The sequence below is a fragment of the Drosophila hydei genome, unplaced genomic scaffold, assembly GCF_003285905.1.
Source record: "Drosophila hydei strain 15085-1641.00,03,60 unplaced genomic scaffold, DhydRS2 tig00008114-arrow-pilon, whole genome shotgun sequence".
NCBI lineage: Eukaryota > Metazoa > Arthropoda > Insecta > Diptera > Drosophilidae > Drosophila > Drosophila hydei.
Genome location: NW_022045827.1, coordinates 2,171,684 through 2,192,084, shown reverse-complemented (window position 1 = coordinate 2,192,084; position 20,401 = coordinate 2,171,684). Strand labels below are relative to the sequence as shown.

General features: G+C 37.1%; 1 protein-coding gene across 1 annotated transcript; it reads left to right on the top strand.

The window, feature by feature from the left end:
- Positions 1-16,570: 16,570 nt before the first annotated feature.
- On the top strand, positions 16,571-17,842 carry LOC111599152 (cytochrome b5 domain-containing protein 1). Its single transcript, XM_023314722.2, has 3 exons — positions 16,571-16,789; positions 16,845-17,210; positions 17,264-17,842. Exons 1-3 carry the CDS (start codon positions 16,643-16,645, stop codon positions 17,396-17,398), a joined length of 648 nt encoding a protein of 215 aa, XP_023170490.1. The 5' UTR covers positions 16,571-16,642; the 3' UTR covers positions 17,399-17,842.
- The last annotated feature ends 2,559 nt before the right edge of the window (positions 17,843-20,401 follow it).

Sequence of the window (20,401 nt, the reverse complement as noted above, 5' to 3'; positions counted from 1 at the left end):
ATATATTATAGTATGATAAAAATACCAGCAATGCATGCATCAATTTCTTAGCTCGATTCTATCGAGAGCAATAAACGACAAATAGCTATTAAAGTACAGTTGGCACTATGGATAGAAAGGATACCCCGGACAGACATGGACAGCCTTAAATGACCGACGAACTGCATACAAAATGGTTTGAGTTCCTAGATAAACGCAAGCTGACTATTAAGACATCGACGTACCGACGGACATTCTTGACCGGCTGTAAATACGCACATCTTAGCAATGGACGCCCTGAAAAAATACTACAAATATTAAGAAAAAATACCGACCTCGACACGGACAGAACCTACCAGAGAGACTTACTAGGTTGGGCGACATCTTAAGGCTTTCGTCGTTTCGTTGCTCTCGATGGCATTGCGAGTTGTCAACTTGATGCAGCATTGTTTCTAGTTTAGTGTGAAATACATATGACGTTCAACATGATTTAAACAAAAATTTCTAAAAAACTTGTACTTAAAGAAAACTTATGTACTACAAATTTTCGGCTTATTTCGATTTGTTAATTGTTTCAGTTTCATAAAAAAAAAAATGAAAATATACAAATACAAATAAATACAAAAATAAAATATGAATATCCATAAAACATGCATATTTTTCGCACATTAAAAACTATGCGTGTTGTAATTAATGAAAACATATATATAATAATAATAATAATGAAAATCCAGAAAAATAAATATACACTAAATATATATATATGTGAAAAATATTGCTGTATATTTCAATTAAACAAATACAACTTAAGCGAAGTCAAATACCAAGCGCAGGCTTTCATACATTTTTGGAAAAGAAATGGAAAAATACAAATTATGAAATTATAATAAATAAGTTTGACAAATATCGATGTGTATAACATATATAAAAAATATATATATATCTGTTTAGCCACTTGGCGAAGTTTGTGTTAAAGAAACATTAAAAGAAAAATACATAAAAAATATTCACAAAAAAAAATTGTAAAACCAGCAGAAAAAAATTATGCTGGCTGAGGCCACTTAAAAATATATTGAAAAAAATACATAAACACAATTACACTAAAAAGGAACAAAATTACACACATTAACATAAACAGGCAACAACATGTTTATGGTCATACCTATTAAAGGTTTTTTGTGCAAGCATAATTAAGAGATCAATCTACATATATATATATATATATATGTAAAGTAATGTATTTAAATTGAATTCGCTATGCAATTTAAATATATATATACAACAAATTACAAATTATATATAAATGTATACTTCAATTATTTACGACAATTACATACATACATACAAAAAAAATATATATAAATGTTATTATTCAGCAAAAACAAAATGAAAAACAAATACTTTTGAATCGATCGATATATATACACATATATAATAATCTCCATCGGAGCAAACGAGAGATCATATATCTAAATGTAACGCGCCATTGTGTAATATGCGCTACATATACTAAATAAATAAATATATATATATATATATACATATATAATCAAATATATATATATATATACAACTGGATGTATAAATGTAAATCAAAATGAAAACAATACAGAACATTGATGAATAGCAGAGCAAGGAAACAAAGACAATTGATTATGATAACGATGTCATCAATTGTGTAGAACCGGTAATAATTACGATTATTATTATAATACAAACACACAATAATAAAGAAACCCTTAAAAAACAAACACAGATGTCAAAACCAAAAACCAAAGCAAAAAAAAACCAAAACAAAAACAATCCAAACAAAATCAGATCCCATATAAGAGAAAAGTTCACTCAAATCGATTATCAGTGTATTGCACTTAAATGTGAAACCGAATAGCTGCGAGCACAAACAAATATATTAGTAACACTGTCTAACAAGAGTAGGCGAAGTCCATTCAAATGGCCAAAGCTACCAAACGCTGTAAACACAACACCACTTAACTTTCCACAGTAAGGCGTGCATGGAATTGCCATTGCACCCATTGCTATATAGGTAATATCTCTCTACATAGTTTGTAATCTATCTCTGTTCAATCAACAGTTGCAGGATTCGAGAATCTCAATCAACATACACACACGCACACTTTACAACACTGGTTAAGGTAACTAACACTTTTTACTTGGTTCCCAAAAACATTCATTTCCTATGGTCGAAACTCTATGTGAATATCATTTTTTTCAGCTTCTCGTTTGATTCAATTTTTTTGGCAATTGGCGTTTACCAAATTCATCTGATATGGATTATTATTCAAAATTCTGATTCTAAAATTGGCTGAAATATATTTTGAATACGCAAAATTATTTTTATTAAATATATTTTCATATCTTATTCAAAATTCTGATCACAAAATTGAAAATGAAAATATTTTTTGAAAATGCAAGAATATTTTTATTAAGTCTATTTCAAAATCGTATATTTTATATATATTTTTTTATAAGGATCATTTCAATTGGCTTTAGAAAAATCTACCCAAATCCCAAAACTTTTCCAAATTATGTCCAAAAGACAAGTCTTTAACTAATTTCAAAATGATTTTCAAAAAAATTGGCTTTTGAAAATATATTATTTTCTTCCAAAACTCATTTCTTTACAACCCGAAAAATTGGCAATTTGGCGATTCATTTAGAATTTCTATATTTTAAACCAAGCTACACAAAACAGACAACTTGGCTAAGAAATAGACTAGTCAAATTGTGCGCATATCTCTAATCTTAAAGCAAATATGCATTTGCATTAAAAAGTAAATCAATTAAAGCTTCCAATGAAGAAACTAAGAAACTAAGTAAAACGCGCGGCAGCGCTTAGGCAGAGGCACTAAATTGTTTTTTTGTTGTTTTTTGTGAAACATTCGGCCAACTATATAAAATACACTTGAAGAAAAGCACGCGTACTGCATGTCTAAAGAACGTAACTTATAGCAAATATGATCAGCATACTACATGCTTGAAATATATATATATATATATAAATATATATATATATATATATATATATATATAGAACATCGAGTGGCTAAGACTACCGATCGTATACAGAATAAATATATAGTATTTAGGTGACAGCGCGATTCCAATTCAATTTCTCTTGAGAAATGCCGATCGAGCGCTATATATATTGAATATTGGGGGTGGGTTAAACCAGTAGGTTCCTCGCCTTAGAGTATTTTTTTTGGGATACTCTGCAAGGAGTCCCATCCTTAGCAAATGGAGCAAGTCCTAGCTACATACATAACCAAGAAAAGAAGTGTTTACACTGAAAGAAATATATATATATATTTAGCCAAACAACATTTAAAGCACATTCACTATGCAAAATATTCGTTAATCAATATATATATACAAATATTCACATATTTAATCCATTGGTGTAAAGCAAGCATTGAAAAATACAAAAAAAAATTAAAAAATTGAAAAAAAAAATGAAAATAAGAAAAACCCCTTTGAAAAAAGGACAAAAAAATTTGGCGACATTTTTTTATTTGCATAGATCGGACTATATATATGTTATTTGGATCAAAAGGCAAACCAAATTTCATTTCAAACATTTTTCGCAACTCTCATGATACGTGATAAAAGCAGTGCCAATGCAGTGAGAAAGGAAGCACACATACTTATCGCATACCTTCGAGCACTTATGCCCGACCTACACAATGTGTTTCATTATGCTGCACGCCACAGACACGCCCCTAAGTGTAGCACCCCTTGCCAAGCCAGCCCGCACACCCGCTCAAGCCCCTTCGCCCATTGCCCATTGCCTATTGCCGATTGCCCATTGCCACTTGCCACCCCTTTGCGCCGCTTCGCTTTGCAGAATTTCAGAACAAAGCAAATATACCGCGCCAAAAAAAAAAAATAAATATAAATAATAATGAACCTAGCCGAAAATCGGGTCATAGCCAATTTTATATGCTAGCAACTGCTGTGGTGGTTCAACCGCATCTGTGCTGCGCTGCCCTGCCCCCTGTGCATGTGCGTGTGTGTGCATGGGTGTGTGTATGTGTGAGTGTGTTTTTTCGAGTTTTCGATTTCATTTGGTATTTTGGCAAAATTTCAGCTTTCGTCTGTTTGCTGTTCGCCTGTTCCGTGTGTCGGAACATTTCTTTGAAATGCCGCAATGAAAGGCAAAAAGCCGCCGTGCAAACGCTTTGATGATTTTCCGCTTGCCGCCGCACCACCAACCACCACCAATTGCCAACAACCAACAGCCAACAAGAACAACAACAACAACAGGAACAACAACACCAAGCGACAGCCAGCGACAAGGAACGCTTTGATGACCGCGTTTTTCTCTTTGTCTCTCACTTTTGGCTCCCTCTAGCTCTTTCTCTTTCATTCTCTGCCTCTTCTTCTTTTTTGGCCTTTTGATGATGATGTTTGTTGCTGTTTGCGTTTGCATTTGCCATGCCCGGCATATCAATTTAGGGGAGTGGCATGCGTGACGCTTAACTGAACGAGATTATAGAGTCTTCTCACTCCCAATGCCCACAAGAGACCCCCGACCCACAGCCAGCCACAGAGTGCCACAGAGTGCTACAGAGTGCCACAGTTTGCGGCAAGTTCTTTGTTGTTTCCTACTGCAGCTGGACGTTCCCGCAACAGGAGCACGGGGAGCGGCAATAGCGACAGGAAGAGGAAGAGTAACAGGAGCAGCAGACATTCAGGCTCGACTCTACTCGCAACATTACCAACATCTTAAACAACAACAACAATTTTGCCCAGAGCACTCTTTTGATTGCGGTTTTGATTTACTTAGTCGGCTTTAGTGCTTAATTCATCAACGCCTTGCCTTGCAGATATAATACGTCTGATTGTAGAGTAAGCAGAGGGCATAGTAGGCAAGTCATCAACCTTAGCAGCTTTAAGCTGTGTGTCCAAAAGTTTTGTGGAGAATACTCAAAAAAATTTATAATAACATTCTTCAGTATAAAATCATAAACTTTTTATTATTTTCGTTCTCTAACTGAAGCTCTGTCGAAATATATTTAAAATTTTTTTTATGTATCATCTCACAATATGTATCAAATTTTCTCTTACAAATGCCGTTAATATGACTGATTTTGCCCATTGTACTCAGTATCCGATCAATAGTACATGAATATGTTAACACATAACGTTTTTAGATATAGATGGCGCCACATATTAGTTGTGCAGTTTTTTTCTCCTTAAAACTAGATGGCGTACTGAAAACCATTGCTATAAGTCAATATTCGATATATTGCATAATTCTTTATTTTATATTGCTGAAAGTTAATTTAAAAATAATTATTATTTATATGGTTTTATATTAAGTTGTAGCCAATATTTGAAATATACAAATCAGCCATAAATGTAACTATAAACTATTCATAAACTCTTTTCAGCGGGTTGTTGTCTTAGCTAACTTGTGAGGCAAACATAACTGGCGCCATCTACGACTAGTTGCCACCTTGTGCCAACAGCTGGCTTCATCTGAAAGTAGTTGCTGCAAGACGTCAATAGCTGGCGCCAGCTCATAAAAATCGGGCATGTATAAAAAGAAATGTTTTTAAAAAGCAATTGTCACAAAATGCGACAATTCAATGTGATTGCAATTAGATGGTCTAAAAAATGAAATGGAAAGTAACATAAATTTTAACAGTAAAGGCTAATTAAATGGAATGTCTAAGCAGTAGCTAAATGCTTATCGGGAAATATATTATTCTAAAATATTCTAATAAATGATTGGATGTCAAGGTGTTGACCTAATAAAAGTCAAATAATTCATATGCAAAGCCAAAAACTCGCGGTTCGTAAAAAATTAATTCAGAAAATTGAATAAATTACGCGAATTATGTAACAGGCGAACAGAAATCTATGCCAACAGGCAGCAGCAGCAGCAATCGAGACGAGGCAGCAGCAGCTACCGCAGAAGTTGAGAACCGTTTAGGAGCACTCAAACGAACACACGCACACACACACACACACATTGAGAAACTGAGCACACACACGCAGTCGAGGAAAATGCTTTTCCTCCAAAAAGTCAAATGAAATAAGTATGTGAAAGAAGAAGAAGAAGAAGCGGCAGCAGCAGCAGCAGCCGGCAACACTTGAGGCAGATAAACTCAGTCATGGGGGCAGCTGCTGCTGGTGCTGCCGCTGCTACGACTGAATGTTTGGCCATAAAACATTTTTCATGTGTCAGAGGGGTGGCCGGCAGCGCGAAGAGGGGGTTGCAAATGTCTCGTCGGAAAATAAATGTTCGAAAGATACAGCCAGCAGCGGAATGAGGGAGACGGAGAGACAGAGCAAGAGCGAGCGAGAGCGAACGAGAAAAGCGTGCGCTGCGTGGAAAATCATCAAAGGTTGCCGCTGCGGCGTTTTCGCCTTTGTGCCAAAATCCTCAAAGGAATTTTCCGATATTTGTAGCAGGCGCGCAGCAAGCGCCAGTTGGAAAAGTTGACCAAGAAAAGCCAACAAAATAGACACACACACAGACGAACTCAACCAATGAATTTTCCGACGATACGTATTTATTTTTTTCGCTCAGGGAGAAAATTCGCTTTTCATGTGTGCCAACACACATTCTCATGTATGAGTATGTGTGCGTGTGTGTGTGTGATTTATCGATGAGATGCTGCGACGTCAACGCTGACGTCGATCCATTTCGGTGAGCAGATTTTATTTGGCGATTTTCCCTCACGTTTTCCACAGTGATGTCAGTCAGCCTGGCAGCCAGCTAGCCAGATGGGGAAAACCCAGCTGACGACTGTTCATATTCAATTTTTAATACATTGTTTCGCATTGGCTTTAAGCATAAGCATTAAACTGGCATTTTTATTAGCCGCTAAGCCTCGCTGTTGCCAATTTTGGTAGCGCATAAAAAATCTATTGATTAAAAATTCATTCAAAAATGGACATTCAGACATCAACATAAAGCGAATAAAATGAAATAAAGAGGAAGACTTAATGGCTGCGTTTAGAGTTGATAATGGAATGTGGGGCATATGGAGAGGCAGGGGAAATGTGGAAGGCGAGGCAGTGAAGTGGAATGGATGGCAATAGATGACACATGAATGGATCAATGCTTGAGTCAAGCGATTCTGATGAGTGTTCTATGAGTGTGTGAGCGAAGAACGAGCAGTGCGTGTATATGGCTGCTAGATACCCTATATTTGAGGTTGAGAGTTGGTAAAATATTTTATGAATATTTAGTTGTTCATATAGTCATAGCAGAGGAGCAAAGTCAGAGATAGAAAAGTACACATAAAAGATGGATATAAGAATTAATATTATTAATTTAATTTATGAAGATGGAAATGAAAGACGGTATCGAAACATCAGCTGAGAAAAATATTTCTTATAAAGAAACAGGTTAAGATAGAGGCAAAAATTAGAGTTGGTTATAGAAATTATAAATTTTTCATTGATAAACACAATTTTTTAGCTAACTTGAAAATTTAGAAATAAAAATAATAATAAATATATTAAAACAAAAAAATAAATATAGTTAAAATATAAAATTAATTTAATTAAATAAACTTAATAAATAAGAATAATAAACATAATAATATTTAAAAATAAATATAATATAATAAAAATAAAAAAATTTAATTTCAAAATAATAAAATGAAATAATCATCATAAATATAATAAAAATATAATACTTTTACTGATATTTTATTATTATTATTTTTAAGTATTGATAAATAACAGATAAGTGATGTTTCTAGCTAAAACGTTGGCGTAAACAAAACATATTTATGAGTTTATCACAGGCCTCTCACACTATTTTGCAGGGCATAAAAGAATTTGTAAACAGCTGGCAATTGCGAGACATTAGGAGCCATATAAATGTCAGTGTCAGCAGTTCGCGCCCAAACATAGGTCAATAATAAAAATTGACTTATTTTTGGCACGTCTGGCAGCTGGTCCATAAGGGCACAGGCGATTATGGTCATGATTGTGCGAATCAAATTCAGATACAGTTGGCAATGCAGTTTCCAAATCACATTCAAGTTCCAGCTCCGACGAACTCTCAATTTGGCGCGTGCCTTGCAGCGCAATAAAAAGCAAAAAACTTTGGCTAACAATCTGTGTTTAGTCTGCTCGAAGACTGGGATGGTGGGGATGGCACGGGCTACGAGCGGAGGCATGCCGCAACTTTTGCTTTGGCATTTTAAACAAATGTTGCAATCGACAATTTGGCCCAACGCGAGATGTGCCGCAAATAAAGATTCGTATTATTTTTAGATTCGTTTTTGTTTTGTTGTTTTCGACGAGGCGACGAAATGTCTGCAAAAAAAATGTGGTTGTTGGTGGGCGCGGCAGTGGGCGCTGATTGTGAAAACACGACGCTTAAAATGCTTACTAATGGGTATATATGTGTTTTTATATAAATTTTATATATGCTTAATGATTCAGAAACTCTGGCCGCTTGATTAGTCAGCTGAACAAATACAAAAATTCGCAGTTGGAACATTGCAAGCGACTGCGCAATAATCGGCAAGTGGCATAAAAATCAGCTTGCCTCAGGTGGTGACTCGTAAACTGTAACCAAAGAGCAGTTCTGAAACTGTGGTCAGCACTGAGAATTCTCTTGGCTGAAGGCGTGACAAGGATAGAAATGAAAATAAATAGATAGGTAAATAAATAAACTTTATTATTTAAACTAATACACATAAGTTATTTATTTAATCTGAAATTTCCTAGAACATTTTCTTATTTTTAAGCAGAGATTCAACTATTTTTGTTGAAATTTAGTAATAGAGAATTTTAAGGTTTGATAAGGATTCAAGCTAAAACTGCATACAAAATAGTTTCACAAACTTGGGTTTTGAGTACATTTTAGCTTTAAAAATATTCTGATAATTTATTTCTTAATATTACCAATAGAGCTTCCATTTAAAATTCTCTAAATATTTTTAAAGAAACTTTACTTGATATGATATTTCATATTAATATAGCTTAAAAGCTCTGTTGCGATAGGGTTATTCTGGAATGTGATTGATCTTTAACCTATCGAAAATTATAGTCTGCTTCGTAACTTCTATTATATGTATATTGATTATTTATAGTTTAGAGAGAGCTCGTATGAAGTAGGAAAATAGAATAGATATGCTTGGTATGAATGTGCCAAATCCAGATATTCTATGCCTAACATGTTTATTGCACTGAGCTCAGCAAATGTGGAATAGAATTTACTATTTATATATAATATATTTGCAATTTAATATTAAAAATAAATACAAATAAATGAAATTAGCCTCTTAGTCTGTAATTTTTATTTAAATTGTTTCCTATGTTCAAATTGTAGAAAATGACGTAAATGTTACAAATTAAAGTACAAACTTCTATTGACTACAAAATTGAAGCAGTAACCGCTTTGCATACATATTTTCTTCACATATATATAGACCCGCACAGTCAAGCCCTTGCACACCCACTGCGCAAAATAAAGGTCCCACCGATCAGGCAATTAGCTTGGCCAACACCTTGCCACAAGTGGCAGCAATTGGTGCAGTCTTGCGCTCTGCCAATGCAAATGTCAGTTGAAGCCGTCTAAAATAAAGAAAAAACTGCTGCAAATTGCATTATTATTAGCCATAATTTAATGGCTGCCACAATGTGGCATGCAACATGCAGTTAGATTAGTTAATTCACATTTTGCTTGGCGTGCTGGAATGTTGCCTCTTGGCTGTTGGCTGTTGTGGGCGTCGCAAGGCCCACAGTTAACAGTTAGTCTACAGCTACTCCAGACAAAGTTTAACAAGCAGCCGACTAGAATAGCAACAACAACATCATTATCATTGTTCACAGCCAATGTCATTATTATCATTGGCCTCATCAGCATTGGAACATTGTGCGCATTGCGACATTGCAAGGTCGCTGCTCGTGCAGCTCCCCAAAAACTTCCTGCCTGCCACTCATTGCACTTAATTGCTGGCATTGTCGTGGCTCTTCTTCTTCCTCCTCACGTTGTTGTTGTAGTAGCTGTAGACTTTGTTGTTAAGTAAATTCCTTTTGATACACTAACTGAGTGTATTTCGATTTTCATATTCATTATGTGTTGCATAGCAACTTTCAGTTTAGACTAATAAATTCTTCCAATGAGCACAAAGCCTTTTCTGCTTATCCCATCCAGTTTCTGGCTGGAGAGATAAACAGATGACCAGATGACTAGACAGGCATATGGTGTAAGAAAGGGATAGATGGCTATATACACGGATGGAAGTTGAGACAAATGACCAGAGGAACGAAAGGAAGGATGTAAAGGTGGAGAAACGTATGGACAGATCCTTAGACAAATGGAGAGACGGATGTACCAACTGCGCAGACATATATATTATATGAGTGAACTACTATAACATGAAATATTATATTATATTATTATGACTTACATTATATATATAACATATAAAATTAAACAGCTATAAAACTCTCCCAAGTCGCATAGCTATTTCATAAACTTCTAGAAACTATGGCTCGTAAATAGAGCTTCTTTATGGAGCAACTCTTTAGATTTGTTCTAGAGTAATTTAGCTGCGACTTGTTTATTTTATTTTCACTTGTTTATAGTTTTTCACATTGATGTCAGCTAAATAGCTTCGCATATTTTAATATTATTAAGCGCATTCGCAGTCGCAACAACAAAAACAACTTTGACTCAGCTTCATTTTTGGTCAATTTAATTAAGTTTTTGCGCTCGCTTAGTTAATATGATTACCGTTAAAGTGCCTGTTGCCCCTAGTCTGGCTGTATTTGCTCATTGGCTTAACTCTGGCTGCGAAATAAACTTCAGCTCGCTCTTGCTCCTTGCCTCTTGTCGGCTCAGATGCTTTTGAAGTGGCTGCTGCCTCAATTAGCCGCTTGAATATCTTCGCTTTTATTGATATTTATTGAATGTTTTCGCCTTAAAACAAGTGTCAGCTCGCTTGGTTTACTTTAGTAAATTGTTTACTGTTGTTGCTGCGTCTCTTTCTATACTTTGTGTCTATCTCTCTCTTTCTTGGCTTGTGGGAATATTATTAAGCAGCAGTCGATGTATGTTCAGATATTTGGCCATGATTTAGTTATATGATATGATTATATAGTTAGGGAATGGATCAAAAACGGCTTCGCGGCTAGATAAGTAATTCATGTAGTTTGCTCTGAGCCCCTCTCACAATATACCGCAACCAATTTATTTCGTTAAAATTTATGTTTGAATCTGAACTCTGAACTCAGTTTCGTTGACATTTCGAGCCTTCGCTGCGGTTTGTTGTGGCCGCCAGCGAGCGGCAAATGCAAATGCTAAGGAAACCAAAAATGTAAACTAATGGACACACGTGATAAAATCAACTTCCGCAGGATTACATAAGTCAGCGCCCTAAAGTCGGGCTCGGGTTCAGAGTAGGAGTCGGCATTGGCATCGGGATCGGGATCGGGATCGGGGTCAGTTTGTTTGCCAAGCAGCTGCCGTTGCGCATGCGCGGACAACGAGGCTCAGGGATTTCGGGCTTTGCCATGGCAACACTCGAAACAATGACAAACAGAAAGAGAAAACAAATAACAAAGGGCTAGGCGAAAGGCTTGGCAAAAGGATAATGTGTCGGGGGTGAATATAATATGTTGCAGCAGAGCGAGCTCTCGCTAAAAGGATTTACAGATACTGTGTGTTTACTTTAATTGGTTTGTCTACCAGAGCCACGCGTCGCTTCCTAAGTGGATTTTAATATTGGCTTTCGAGTTGGGCTGCCTGATTGCAGCAGCAGCAGCAGTAGCAGCAGCTGTTGCTGCATTCATCAAACATCAGTTGGCAATTATGCGTCGTTGTATGCTCACATCCTTGCCAAAAAGCCAACCATTCCACATCCGTGTCGACCGCAAAAACCACAGCAACAACAGCAGGACACAAATAGCAGCCAAAAAGCAAAAGTCGCTTAATCACGCAAGCTACACAAAGGAAGTGTAGGGTTGGCTCGACTATATGATACCCTTGCGCCGAATAAAGGAAGCTGAGGAAGTAGCATAGTCTTAGCTCTAGTTAGTTATATAGTTTATATGAAAAACTTTTTAAATTATTTTATTAATCTATAAATGTGCTTCTTTGCTAAGTTTTTCAAATGCCCATCCAATGGTTTTGAATTAAATTAATCTTAGCCAGATCTATCTATCTTCGGTCTATCTATCTATAGAACTGGATCTACCTATTCTTGGGCTTTTTTATCTATAATTCTCTCTACATATATTCTATATAAATATATAGATCTATAGATGGACCAATGAAGAGATATACCTCTTTATAATCCATCTATAGATCTATCTATCTAATGCGTTTATAAGTTTATCTATCTATAAGATTATCTATCTGTAGATCTGTCTATCTGTAGGTCTTTTTAGTTTTGGGCCTTTCTTTTCCTAGTTTTATTTATCTATAGGCATACATTTCTCAATCTATATCTATAGATATCTCCATTGACCTATCTATAGCTCTATTCTATTTCTATCTATCTATAGATCTATCTACTTATAATTCCATCTATCTTTAACTCTATCTATCTATAAGTCTTATTTTCTAAAGGTCTGTTCATCCATGGGCCTTTCTAACTATAAATTTATCTATCTGTATATGCATCTATAGGTCTATGTGTCCATTGATCTATATATCTATTGCTTTGTCTATTTATAGGTCTATGTTTCCATAGAACTACCTATCTTAAGATCGTTCTATCTAAATGTCTATCTCTCTATTGATCGAACTATCTATCTATCTATCGATCTATTTATATATCTAAATTTCTATTTAATAGTCTATCTATCTTTAGATCTTTGAGTCTCTCTGTCTATAGCTCTATACATCTATAGATATATAGATATGCATCTATACATCTATAGATATATGTATCTATAGGTACGTTACATTATAGGCGTAAGACCTATACATAGGGTTCATTTGTCAACATGTCTATCTATCTACAAGTCTTTTAATCTAACTTTCTTTCAAATCGAATGCCATTTGAAGACCTTTTTCATACAAAAAACCGCTGGCTCAATTGGGCTGCATATGCATATATAAGTATATATTATGTAAGTACAAATAATATTCCAAGCAATAAAAATAAAACAGTCAAAGGACTTTCACTGCACACAATGAATGCAGCGAATGTTGTTTTATGCAGACTTCAGACAAATTATAAATAAAATGAATGCATTGTAAATTAGTTCTTTACAATTCATTGTTGCAACTTTATGATACCCTTTCTTAGGCACTCGGCGTATTACAATAGTTCAGCCACCCTCGATAAAAAGTATTAACATTAGGGACAGCTGCAATTGGAAATTGTGGAATGCTTCTGGCTCATAAAGAGCTTCATTTGCATATTTCGGACTGTGGGTGAAAATGCTGACACTTGTGGACAATTTGAAGACCAAGCCCAGCCCTGAGGGTGTGAGTGCGCTAATTGTTCGCAGTTCAACTGTGAAGCTGCGCATATGTTCGTGTCGAGAAAAACTAATAGAAATGGAAACCTTTGAGTTTTTCCGATGAGCCTTAATTTGTGTGTTTTGATTTACGCTGAAGCGATGCCAACAGCTGGTTGGCCATTTGACACGCCAAGTGTGTATGTGTGTGTGTGTTGATCTTTGGGCAAGCAGTTGCAGCAGCTGCAGCTGGCAGCACTTGGGTCAAGGCGTTGACTGCGTGTGGCAGGCGCAAGCGGCAGCAAATGCTGCGGGTCACTTGGCCGCATAATCAACCCCCAGTTAGGCAGCTACCCTTGCGCCTAACTCTAACAGCAACCCCTACAATGCGGCACCACGTGCGTCACGCGCAGACGCAGCCACTTGCAGGAGGAACCGCGACGGGGTCATAATTCGGGATCCGGGCTATGGGTCTGTGCTCTCTGACGTTACCGTTGACGTTGCCTGTGCCTGTTCCTGGGCTCCCCCTGCCGTTACAAATCGAACAATGGGCTGAAAAACCCATTAAGTGCGTTTTGAACATAAATAAAAACTAGCAGCAAATACTCCATTGAGTGTGCGTCTGTGTGTGTGTGTGTACTCTCTTGTAAATGGCAGGAAATGTGCACTTGAGTGCCTGCCAGCAGCAGCAGCATCCACAAGCAGCGGCTATAATTGCCCCCGCGCTGCACAAAAACTTCAAATTACAAAAATAAAAGCAAAAAAAAGAAAACACATTATTCACAATTCGATTTGAATGCACTACAGAAAAACACACAAATCAGAGTGCTTTAGTCGGGTGTGCCCGGCTAAAATACCCTGCAACTAGTTTCCGTGCCACTAAAACTAGATTTTGTATACACGAGTAATAGAGAAGCTATTTCACATATGCATATATGTAGATTAGAGCAGTGCCTATACACCATATACTACAGTTAGGCATATTCAAATAAAAATAAAATAAGAAATAAATAAAAATAAAAAATATTTTTTATCACGCATTATATCTTATCTTATCATATCTTAATACTTATATTTTATATTATTTTATTATGCTGAAATTGTAAGTGCCCAACCTTCGCAGCGAAATAATATGCCCACTTTCAATGGGTATTCCAAGCCCGCAGCTGACTGCATTTTTTATGCATTATTTAATTTAAGTTTGCATTTTTTCCTCTGGAATAATTAAAATTGCAATCGCCATAAAAAGAAACGCGCGTAGGCTAAAAAATATTATAAAACAAGAAATCAAATAACTAAAATAAAAACTAGTTGGAGGCATTTGAGATGTTGTTTCCATTTTCATAGCCTTGACACAAAGTGCGGCGCCAGTTGTATAAAAAAAGATAAATTTATATATATAGTATATAAATATATATAGAAAATCATGGCTTAACTTAGACAAGTTTAGCTGGCAGCCAAAGTGGGCTGTCATTTGGCAGCTGATGTGAATGCGTCGTTGATTTCTCACTGATTTATTTATTTATTTCTTATTTATTTATGATTTAAGGTTGTTCAATAGCAATTGGATAAAGTGTTAATAGACGTAAGTTAATGTATTTTTAAGAAGGGCTAAATAGGCACTAAGAAAAGATAAGCTTAAGAAAATATAATTATAAGAACTGCTTTTATAGACTCATATGCTGATATAGTTATTATATGCTCATATTTAATACACATATTTTATTTCTCATTCTCAAATAGAATTGAATAGAAACCAACTTTAGTTGAGGCTAAGCTATGTTCATTTAAGAGCTCACTTAATGGAGTCGCTTAAACGATCTACAGACAGCCTTTTATGACAGGTAACTTTATATCATATTTATATGACATATTCATATTACACAGCTCTTATATGACTTGCTCAAATGACATTGGATGCGTAAAAACAATTAGAAAGAACCACAGGGTGTAGAGTGGGTCAACACAATGCTTAGCACCCCACAAATTGTGATCACTTTTTTTTTACCAACAGCTGACGCAGTCACGTGGTTAGGTAAACAGATAAAAGAGCACCGCTCACCCCCGCTGAGGCTGGATCAGGGTGATTGCATCAGCAATTGCTGAGTGTGGCATAATTCATAAAGAACATCAGCTCATGTCAGATCTGTATAGAGAGATAGACCAGGCATGTGGCCGAGCCGTGTGGCCTTATGTTTTGATAGCTTCCAATAACAGGACCAACTGTTGGAAAACTCGAAAATCAACTATCAGCTATTAGTGAGGCGTTTTCGCTGTCAGTGTGTTGTGGTTGCAGACCTTCGCAAGGGTAGCGCAGATCCTACACCAAATGTTGTTATATCAATTCAAAAGTAACTTTGCAGAAAAACAGAAATTTGGCAACATATGCGAGAGAAGTTAAAGGGCATTATGGATTCTGTAAGCCATCTGTCAGCTGAATATACCAGACGAAAGGCGCATATTTGTTTTAGTGTTCCCACGTTTACGACACGTTCCAGAAGCTTGCAGCCTGAAGCTTAAACGGAATGTCTCGGAAACATATCATATATCATGGAACGCGCATACGCTGAGCAGCCTCATCAATAAAACTGTCTTTTGTTCGAGGCTCCAAACTCAACCACATTCTGTTGGGGCAATCATTAATCTATTTCTCTATTTATAACCACGAATTGATGGCTGCGCGAGGCGCTGATGACTTGACAATTGCCGGCTAATTATGCAGCCTCAAAAAGAAATGAATGGAAATTCAGCTGCCGGAGTCTTTCCTAATGAAATTAGAAGACGCCTCGTTGCAGCTGACTTCCGAGATTAATTGGTCTGGGCAGCGATAAGATCTTTTACAAGCTGCTAATGCACTTACAACTAACATTTACTTAATAACAATATAAGTACCTTGGACAACAGATTGTGGTTAAGATTGTTTTTTTTTTTCAATGAGAAGAGTCACTGAAGATTCCTCAAATATGATTGGGAGTTTGGCAGTTCGAGCTGTGAACGTAATGATCATTTGTTACCTAAGAAAGAAATTGATATTTATTGAATTGATGTTTAAAATATGATCAATTGTAGCCCAAAATTAACTTATACTAAAGATTATTAACATTTTCTATACTCTATTTTTGGCCATCCCATGTTATATCTTTCTTCTAATAAGCAACGTTTTCTCACTTTGTCAATTCTTAAAGAAAATAATTTCAAAAATTTATTTATCAAAAAATCTACTTCATTATATATATTTAATTATCCAACACTAGAAATGGCTCAGCCTATAAGAACTATGCGTTATTATCTCATGGATGAGATTGTTATACATAATAAAAAATTGGATTGTTGGATTGTTATACACAAGAATGTTTTCAATCTGTCGCCCATGCTCCGTGATCGTTGCGATCATTGGAATCGCGTGAGTCTTAACTAGACATGTATCTCTATAGTCAAATAGTTATGGCCTCTTCTAGACCCTGGACTATTTGGTGGCACATGCTGGCAAGGATCTGACGCATCTGTTTCATGAGAACGGCGAACCACGCACCGAGATCTCGGCCAGCTCGGGGCGACCTCGTGTGCTCTTTCCTCCCATTTTGGAGGTTGCGATCAGCGAATTTGCAAAAACTAAACACGCCATGTGGAGTCAGGATCCGTATTATCATATTGGGCGCATCACTCGACGACCGCGACGCATTCGCCTGATTAACACACTCACTGGCCATGTGCAGCATATGACCGTCTGCGATGAGGACAGCATCTACGATATACAGCAGAAGTACAAGCAGCGCTACAATCATCATGCTGGCTCCTATGAATGGCGCAAGTTCTCACATAGCGTAAGTCGGCAGGGGGCACTCGTTGGGGAGCTCAACTAATTTCTTCTAATCAGGCCAGGAGCTGCGGCCTCTTGAATTTGAATGGCACCTTGGATGAGAATGGCCTGACAGATGATGAAGACTGCGATGTGGAACTTCCACCGCCCTCCATTTGGCTCTACTACACAGATGACTTGACCATCGCTTGATTGGGCATTTGCCAATTTGTTTTTAGCTGCTTTCAGAATTTTGGGTTAGTCGAAAATTTGTTGTGCATGGTGCAGGTAAAGAAGCATTTCAAGCTACACTGCGTTTGCCTCTTGGATATGGGCATGGGCATGGGCATGGACATGGGCGTAGGTCTGGGTCTGGATCGAGTTTTAGTTTAGGTCTGGTTCGCGCAATGCCATTTATTTTCGTTTTAAACAAATGTCATGGTCGACATGAGCTGCTAATAATAACAAGCCCAAAAGTGCAGCGGACTTGTTCATGGCCGCTTCTATGAAATGCACTGAGAGAAATTTAAGGGAAAATTAATAGCTAAAGCACAAATAGTTAAGGAACACAATAGAAGGAGTATATATATTAGTGGTACTCGCTGATATAACCATGCCTTCTATAGAAAATTCTAGCAATAATAATTATCCATCCCATTGAAGCAATTTTGGTATTCATAAATTTTGTACAGTGTACGTAATGCATGTTCTAAATGTGCCTTATTGCTTTGGCTTGCTTAATATATGCGGGTTTTTTGGTTGGTTGGCTTGCTGGCTGGCTGGATGGGGTTGGGGATGTGGATGTGATGGCTGTTAACTCGTGTATGACGCTTGGCAACGCCTGCAGCTGCCCAGCTGCTCAGCAGCCCAACTGCCCGCCCCGCTAGCTCTTGTAGGTGACGCTGGCACGCGTTACAGTCGGCCAGCAGCTTCGCCTACTGCCACTGCTCCGACCGCTTCTAAGGGGGTGCCAACTGAACTGTGAACGCTTTTTTTTGAAGTGAATTATGCCAAGTTTGTGCCTTAAGTCTTTCGTTTCTGACTTAGATTATGGCACGGATTCTGAGTAGCCGCCCATTGTCTGCTGCTGTGTGCATAAATAATTAATTCAGCCCCTCCATTTTGATAAAGAAAGAACAAAATCAAAAACACATTTTAATTGTGAAAACCCGTTCGTCGTGGTCCGGTTCTAAGTTTAGATCCGTAAATGGCGCCGCGCTAGCAATTTACATTGAACAAGCGTCGCTTGTGACATGGCCAAAGGCTAAGATACTAAAGTAATTTGCACTTTAAATGTTGTGAAATACTTTTCAAACTAATCTCTGTTTGGAGGCACGTCCCGAGCAGCGAAATTCCCACGCAGCAACAAATTAACAAATAGAATAGGACCGGGACTGAGACTGAGACAAAGGGCCAAAAGGAGTTCAACGCAACATGAACGCAAACTTGTGAAATACTTGTAGCTGTCCGACGTTCGATGAAGAAGATTCTGTGCCATTCTGACTACATCCATGACTCATCCCACGAACAAGTTTGTTCGGTCATGGGAAAAATAACTCTAAAAAAAATGAAAAGGAGCAATGCGTACTTAAAGCTGATTGGAGAACTGCAAAAAGGCAGCCTAACACAGCGGCAATCAGCTTTGTTGCTAGTGGGAGTCGTTCTACACTTGGTAGCTGGCATTAACAACCGTTGCACTGGCCGCTGTGCGCGTGAAATAAGCAAAAATGCGTTTGTGTTTGCCTTTGGGCCAAACCAGTTTTTGGCATGCGTTACGACAAGTTCGTTGCCTAAGTCTTTTGTTTGTGCTGCCTATTAAATGCAGACAGAGTTCATTGGCTGCACACGCACACATTAAAAATCTCTTTCTGTCTGTGTAGCTGCGAGCAATCAATTGTGACATTTATGGGCACTTCTCCTAGCTAGCATTAACTGGCCTATAAACTGCCAACAAAATATGTACTACTATATAGTTGGGTATAAATGTGTGCTGGTGTTTGTTTTTATAGCTTGTATATAGCTATGGTGAAATGCATTCTAAAATATGTTAGATATTTATTTATAGAGATAAAGAATGTTTAGACTGTAATCAGATAAAATTTTTTTCAAATGTTCAAAGCTCTTCAAAGAAAATTAGTTTTTGTGATTTTTTTTAGATCATCTGTCGATCTCATCGTTATATAATCCACCATATAAACATTTTCAGTTTGTTTATTCCCTATCTTCCTCTTCTTTACCTTATAAACGACTACAATGTCAGCTATTTTTCAGACGATAAATATTTCTAATACATATCAAAGAGACACAGAGTTCCCCGCACTGTTTATATTTTGGAATTTCTAGCCTACATATGCGCCGCAAAAACTTCACATGCCCAGTTCCCTGACATACAGTGACAGCTCGCTATGACAGACAATTAACTCTGGCTACACACATACCTTTCTATATATACAAATTGAATATTTCGCTCGTCGTTGCTTAGTGAGAAGCTGCACTTGGTGGCTTGGACGCCCACAACAAACCCACTTCAATGCACTAACTAAGTTGCTCTGGTATGCGAACGGCAACAAGCAGAGGCAACAACTGCTAGCCATGACCCATTCTCACAAGCGTTGAGCTATGCGTAACTAAATTCTATGGCATTCACATTCTTTCCCAAACAGCCCGGAAGTTAGCAGAGTCTCAGTCTCTGGTATGCGAGCAGCTCCACAATTCGACTGAGAATTTATAGCTGCTTTAGACGCCAAAAGCTTTACATCAACTTGAAGCCATTCCTGTTCCCAGCTAGAAATAGAAAGCAAACCAAAACAAAAAAAAAACAGCTCAAAAATTTGGCTTGAAGGTCACGCTGAGGCTGAATCAAAGTCTCTGGCCATAAGGAAGCCCTGCCCAGCGGTCGCTACCAAAAGGGGCAGATAGCTTGAACTTCCTTTATGGCTATGCGTGTCAATTTTCATTTTCTTTTTAAACAACATTATTCGTTTGTCTTTTTTATTTTTGTTAACACTTAGTTTTGGCCAAGTGTGTGCGCGCCAACTTCCACCGGCATTTGCATTTGGCATACAAAACATTTCGAGTATAATGTTTGGCATTCAAGACTCGCCTTAGTAAATTAAATAATAAATAAAAAAAAACAGCAAACGCATGCGAGAATAAATAGCGGAACCAAATTAGGAAGTGACCACAATACACACGGTAACCAACTGGCAACTGGCA